The sequence below is a fragment of the Argentina silus genome, assembly GCF_951799395.1.
Source record: "Argentina silus genome assembly, chromosome: 10".
Taxonomy (NCBI): Eukaryota; Metazoa; Chordata; class Actinopteri; order Argentiniformes; family Argentinidae; genus Argentina; species Argentina silus.
In genome coordinates, this window is record NC_139664.1 from 3,069,843 (window position 1) to 3,077,342 (window position 7,500).

A 7,500-nucleotide genomic window follows, 5' to 3' on the forward strand; every position below is an offset into this window, starting at 1 on the left:
AAAAATAAAGCACATAAAGCTACATTATATAGATATTAATCTTTTTATTTATTTTTTATTTTTATATAAATATGTTTTTAGGGCATTTCTGCTTTATTGGGATAGAGACAGTAGAGATTGACAGGAAGGATGGTGAGAGAGAGGAGGGATGACATGCAAGATAGGTCAAGGGTCGGAATCGAACAAGGAACCTTGCGATTACGTGGTGAGCGCATTAGTGTGCTACGCCACCAAGCGACCCGTCACCACCAATGCTACCAACCAAACTAAAAATAAAGCACATAAAGCTACATTATGCAGATATGAATCTTAATGCATTAATAAATAACATCAATATCTATCTTGCTCTATCATTAGAAAATGTAGTTACTGTACATTACAAACATTAAAAACACATGCCTAAATCAAAGTCGTCATATTATTTTAGCACGTGTTATATCTATGGTATTAAGGGATTTACAGTATTCAAGGTCATAAGAGCATAAGTCTAAATATAAATAATTAAATTGTGTTTATAGGGGTTTAATTGATAGTATCTATGGCACCTGATAAAACCCTTGAGCGCATGTGTACTAATTATATGTACGCATATATTCATGTACTGTACGGTAGGTAGATACTGTTGGTAGGCAGTATGGTACTGTATGTGTGTGTGTGTGTGTGTTTGTGTGTGTATGTGTATGTGTGTGTGTGTGTGTGTGGGTGTGGATGCGTACGTACGTACGTACATATGTAGGGGTATACTTGTGTATCCACATGTACAGGATGCATACATGTTATCTGTGTTTGTGCCTGAGAGTACTTTTAGGCCTACATAAATAATGATATAATTCCTCTATTATTCCTGTATTATTGCACATCTCTGATTAAAAAGAATTTGCTATTGCAATAGGTTTAAAATAGTTACAATCTATCATTTAATTTATAATATTTCAACAAAATATACAAACAGAATCTAGGATGATTACTGGTATGGTTCGAACAGCACTTGGACTTCAATAGTATATGGATAACATTTACATTTACATTTAAAAATAGTTTATTACTCTGATTCCTGTGTAAAGCAGAACAGATTTTTTTATATATTAGAATAAAATCTGTCAACTTTCCCTCGAGACTGCTCTGTTTGCACCTGTAGTGACAACCCCAGGTGTGCAGATAGGTGCTCTTTATTTATTCAACTTTCCCTTAAAAAAACAGCACTCCAGGGCAGGCAAGATAATTCTGACACACAAAAAAGCATCATGGTCATCATATGTCTATAAAAATCCTACAAAATTATTAATGAGATTTGAAAATGTCTTGATAGAAATTATTGGTTTGTGAGTGTGTATTTGATGGTCAATTTTCCTTTTGGATAAAGAGGATATAACCAACTGCAACAAACATACTTTGAACCATGAATAATTGGAAAGGCAAAGAGCATTTCTCATTCAATCGCAATGAATGCGAGTTTAGCAGCCATGCATGTAAGGCCAAATCCTATCTTGAGATCAGCATGCATGTAGTAACTCAAACTCCCACTGGCCTTAGTGCATGATTTACGTGGAAGTCATGCACTGGGATCTCAAGTTATAATTTGGCCCATAGGGTCCTCTACATTACAGGATAAATTGCTGACAATAAATCCCCTTCAAAGTCCCTGTTGCAGTCAAAGTGTCAGATAAGGTCCTTCAAGTAAATCCGTGACGCCACGCAATATAACTATGGTAACTCTGATTACTTTGGGCAGAAGTCCAAAGTTCAAAATTAAAGATTTTTGCTGGAAGGGTTCCTAAGACCTATGACATTTCATAGATAATGCTACATAACTGTTGCCACTACTCAAAATAGTTGTCTGATGGTGAAGAGAGCTAGCAGTTGTCTGATAGTGACTCTGTTCTCTTTCCCCACCAAAGTCATACTTTGGTCTCGGGTAAAAAAAAAATAGATATTGGTCCCATATGCTCTATTTTATGGAAACCTGTTATGATGGTAATATCACTGCAATGTACATAAGATCATCATTTGCATTAGATCACTTTGATCTTTAATGGAAAAACCAGCAATATGTCCATCCTTTGTTTTTGTTTCATGCCTTTTTGTCATTAATAACATTTGCTGCTTAAGACCTAAGTTCACAAAGGATAGCTTTGCACATACTGCTTTGCACAGTGCAGATAAAGTATCAGTCAAATTATGTCAACTGTTGTGCTTTTAAATTCACTCTGGTAGAAGAGTAACTAACAGTTTAAGATTATTAGAACAATTCCGACGGATGATGCTGGTATATTACTATAAAAACAACAACCAACATCTTCTAGTCATTGATACAAAATGGCCACCAAGGGCCTAGAAATGTGTCTTATTATGTGCAAAGTTAGTGTTTTGGGGATTATGGATGGGATGTGTTCCTTTAAGGACTGCCAGGACTGCCTCTGTCTTCAATCCACTTCGTCCTTCCTGGAATGGAATTAGAAGTGGCAATATGCTCTGTGACAGATGTCTAACCTTCAATTACAGATAATTGCAGGTTGTGGGCAAAATGAGAACATTTTTACAATTGTTTACTCTCCTAAGTTGCCTTAGATTCGCAACTGAATTCGGTCGGCTTGGCAACGTTAGTCAGAATGCACATTTGTTCCATGCAGACTGCAATAGCACAGTAGCCTCCGGTACCTGAACACATGCCTGACTTATTCATATTCATGGGTTTCACTGTTAACCTTTCACCCCATTTAAGTGTGCAGTTCAACGCTGCCCCATTATATATCGACCTGCATCATTAATGTATTCCTAGACTCCCTCTTAGGTATTCCTCCCGTGTTTAATGGACGATTTACAAATAGGCTAATGGAATTCTAGATGTTTACCACCATGTAAAGCATCACCCATGTCGGGGACGAATCTCTGTACTCTAAATAAATGGGCACATTTCTTGGGCAAAGGTAATGACATACCTCTGTGAGCAATCGACTGTAAACTCCTCATCTCCTCTTCTTCTTTATAGATCTCTACCTCCTCTCTCTCTCTCTCTCTTTCCCTCTTCATATCTTAACCATTCCTCCCTTTCTCTTTACCCCCCCCCCCCCCCCGCCCCCGCCGCCCCATCCGCTCCTCCACCATCACCCCTTCTATTTACCTGTTAATTATTCCTTTAATTTGGGAGTCTTTCTCCACTTGCTGTTGCCGTAGCCTCCTCTCGCTGTCGTCCAGGCGACTCTGGTACTGGAGGAGGATCTTACTGGTTGACTGCTCCTGGGAGAGCAGCCTCTTCTCGTACTCCTCCAGCTTCCTGTGTGACATTATCAGACGCTCCTTCAGGGAGTGGATCTCCTCCTCATACTCCTTTACCTGATGTAGAGGAGAGAGAGAGAGGGGGAGGGAGAGAGGGGGAGGGAGAGGGAGAGAGAGAGAGGGAGAGAGAGGGAGGGAGAGAGGGAGAGAGAGAGAGGGAGAGAGAGAGGGAGGGACGGAGAGAGAGGGAGGGAGGAGAGAGAGAGAGAGAGAGAGGTGGAGGGAGGGCAAGAGAGAGAGAGAAAGGCAAAAGGCCACATCACTGTCCACTCAAGTCTTTCTGTAAGCGCCCCTTCTTTTGGACATGAGTTTTCAAGTTATTCAAGTTATCCTCTAAGTTCGAAAAACAATGGACTCAATCACAGATGGAGCCAAAATCTTGAGACCCAGAACCAGACCAAGGCGAAGAAGACTAGACTAAGGCAAAACCAACTGTGAGAATACCTACAGTGTTGGGTCACTCCTGTTTGACCACATACAGTAACTCAGTACAGTAGGTGGTACTGACAGACATATCTTGCCCATGTTTGTTGAGAGACCACAGATCTTCTCTGAGATCATAAACGGAGACCAAGATAAAAACCAAAATGTTGGTGCCACAACTTAAACCAAGGCCAAGACCTTGAGCCAAAACCCATACAAAGACAACAACCAGACCACATCTGTATTGTGTCAAGTGTTCACCAGAGCTCTTGAGATCAAGACTCCATCTCTAGACTCAATATTATAAATAAAATGTATTTTGGATGGTCTTTTCACTTTTAACGTGTTCACAAAACATCTAACAACAAGCTTAACAAACAAGACCAACAGACAAAACATTTTTGTGCAATTTTCATGCTGTAGCATTCACACAAAGGGCAGAAATTATTAGTTTTGGGTTGACTGAACACGCTGCTTAGACAATGCCACATCTGTGGCCAAATATGAATATGCGAGCTAAAAAGTTTGTTTACTTTAAATGACTCACTGTTATTCAAGTTCATCCTCAGCTGTTCATATCTAAATAATTCATAAATGAGAATCTCCATGCCATCTGGCCTGTACTGATAGAAATGACTTGCTGTTTCTTGACATCTGCACCGTGCATTAAGAATTTACTGTTCAGGGAGATATGACTCAGACCATTCTTACAGTTCTCTCGTCCCACAGGATGCTAAGTAGATCACCGAGTAGCTGAATTTCTTTAAGGGAGTAACCAAATTATGTAGGGCTTCAAGACATTGTTTGGTTGATTCTAAATTTGGAATGTGATTTCAATGTCAAACCTGGAAGGTATGGAAATAAGGTAAACAGATTATATATCTGAATACTGATCAAAAATCTACATATTTTATGATTTAAAATTCAAGACTTGAGATTCGAAGTTGCCTTCTCTGACAAATCAGCCCAAATTCCTGAAAAGCCTCAAACTTTGAGCTGAACTGAAACTGAACTGAAAACTATCATTGAGTAGCACAGAATTCGGAACCATTCAAATGCATACAGCACACACAGACACAAAGTGGAACATGCATGGAACATGCAAATCATCTATAACTTCAGCGGGAGGAGGGAGAAACACACCCTGTCTAAGCGCGACTCATCCATGCTCTTGGAGTACTCCTTCAGCTGGAACTCCTCGCGGTTAATCCGTGAACTTTCGATGTCGGCTGAGAGGTGAGGCATGTTGGAGACCCATGCCACTGTTCTCTCGTTGGCTGGGGTCGGGGGGTTAAGGGTGGAGGGCGACTGGGAGCCCTGGGAAAAAAATAATACATCAAGATATTGTGAGTTGTGAGAAAATGCACTAATTATACTAATTAGTGTGTGACCCTTGACCTTCTGAAATCTTAACAGCTCACTGGATTTCCTGAATTTCCTGAGACACCAACAGCAGTTTGGTTTTTTTACACTGCATGATGAGAGCATGTTTCAATCATTAGGCAGTTGGGTTTGAATCATTAGGCAGTTGGGTTTGAATCATTACACAATGCCCTGAAAGTAACAGCTCTGTTCAGACAGAGAGAGGAAATAACACAGCTACATGTAGTTAGCTTGTTGCCATACTACATACATACATACTGGAATCCAGATATTTGAAGAAACAAAGCAAGAAAGTAGACCGTGGATTTATTGGGGTGATGACTGAGGATCCTATCCAGTCAGCCACAGTGAAAAAGTTATAGTCATCAACAAAGTGTCAGAACTCTGAAAAATATGTTTTTAATTGGGTACGATTGAGCATTCTATTTTCACCACATTCTCAAAATAGAAGGAGACCTGCCAGATAGATAATACTTATGAACAAGCTTAGAAGAATGCACGCTGACACCAAGCGAATGCAGAACGAATTCCGCAGCACTGGTAGGCTGCAGTGAGTCGCAAAAATACCTGTTTGCTGATTGAGGGTTTCAGCAGGTGCTGTTGTTGTGGTTGTTGCTGCTGCTGCTGTTGCTGTTGTTGTGGTTGCTGTGTAGTCGATGAGGTGACCCCTTGTGGGCCTTGGGTCTCTCTGACAGAGCTCTGCTGGTGTGGCAGGCCAGGGGCTGTGTTGTCTTTAAGGGACAGCTGTTGGCGTGGCGCTTGTTGTTGTCGACCTCCGTAGCCCGACTCCGGCGACTGGAGCAGGTTCCCGCTGGGAGGTCGTGTTTTAGCGGGAGGGGCGGGTGCAGCAGCCGAGCTGACGGACAGCTGATGGGAGGTCTGTGATTTGACACGCTGAGGCTGAGGCGGGGCAATGGAGCTCTGGCGTACCGGCTGGACTGTGGAAGGGGGTGTGGCCAGGGAGGAGTGGGAGGTGCCTGTCTGGGAGGCCATGGCCATCATTTGCTGTTGCTGTTGCTGTTGGATGTTGTCCTATTGAACATAGGCAGAGAACAGTCAGCTGGTATCCTCATCCACTCACACCGCGGATGAATGGAATCTGTTTAAGATGTTAACCTAGTACTTATCCATACTCATGTTGAAAGAAAATATTATTTTGGAGAGATGATTTGCAAAAAAATAAACAAATGCATTGTCAACATATATTATAGACCTTAGTTTGAAAGGTTTTATCTTCACATTTCTATTAACAACAGTCATTTAATTGGATCTATTCTATTAACAACAGTCATCTATTTGGAAAGTTACTTAAGGAAATGTTTCCCGATAAATGATATTCATATGAACCTTAAACCATTTACAGGTAGGTATATCATTCATTGAAGTCACCACAGAACATAATGAAGAGGCAAAAGACAAATATATTGAAATGACAAATATATTGAATGTCTTGTGGCTTGTTAAAAGGGGGGACTGCTGTGCACAATATTTGTGTTACCTGCACGTTCATGGAAAACTGCCTTCGCCCGTAGGCGTCGGCCCTGCTGTAGTCATCGCTGTAGCTGTGTGAGTGGATGATGCTGGGCTGCCCTAGATGGCCCACCCCGGGCCTGAGGGTGGACAGGTCCTCGCTGCGGGAGAACCCCCCATGGGCAAACTGGGGGGTGTAGCCCGGGTGCGAGGGCTCAGGCCCCGGGGCCAGGAGAAGGGGTGGCGGGGGCTGGGCCCGGCTGTGCTGGTGGTGGAGCTGCTGCTGCTGCTGTTGCTGCTGCTGCTGCTGAGGCCCGTCAGCAGTGGCCAGGTGGAAGAGGGGGTTCTGGAAGGAGAGCGGGTAGCGCAGGGCTGCCGCCTGCTGCTGCTGCTGCTGGGACAGCGAGTCGGTCGTGGCACCCATCTGGCTCAGCTGGCTCAGCCGCAGGCCGCCCGACATGCTGGAGCCGCCCGAGCCGGCCGAGAGGCGGCCCCCGACCCGCAGCTGGCTGCTCAGGCCCGAGCCGAGGCCTCCACCGCCACCGCTGCTCAGCCCGCCGAAGCTGCCCATGCCAGCGATGGAGGCCTGGGAGGAGTTGAGCATGTCCACCGACTGCAAGTTAGACACACTGTTCATTCGAGAGTCCTGGAGGTCCATCATAGACACACTTTTTGATTGACACTGAGCACCCAAGAGGTGTACACTGTAGCTAGCTTCTGTGCCCTCTGTTATCCTACAATGCCATGTGGCAATCTGCTGATATTGCCCATTGTGTGATACGTATCTATCGAGAGGGGGTTTGTATGCCTGATTACTATGACCCAGGACATATAACCATTTTTTTTTTTTTAATTTTGTTAACTCACCACTATTTTGTTAATACTTTGCTATTTTGTAAATTTCTTGTCAATATTTGCTATTTGTCCATGCACCAACCTCACCAAGTT

General features: G+C 43.0%; 1 protein-coding gene across 1 annotated transcript in view; it reads right to left on the minus strand.

The window, feature by feature from the left end:
- The window catches only part of syngap1b (synaptic Ras GTPase activating protein 1b), a gene marked incomplete at its 3' end in the record, with an annotated part of 59,628 nt that overhangs the window by 14,921 nt on the left and 37,207 nt on the right, over positions 1 to 7,500 (minus strand). The window contains exons 14-17 of the mRNA XM_083678136.1: positions 6,581 to 7,198; positions 5,650 to 6,114; positions 4,843 to 5,016; positions 3,122 to 3,333 (exon numbers count right to left, since the gene is read on the minus strand). Of these exons, the coding sequence (XP_083534262.1) occupies positions 3,122 to 3,333; positions 4,843 to 5,016; positions 5,650 to 6,114; positions 6,581 to 7,198 (1,469 nt within the window). The remainder of the gene's footprint in view (positions 1 to 3,121; positions 3,334 to 4,842; positions 5,017 to 5,649; positions 6,115 to 6,580; positions 7,199 to 7,500) is intronic.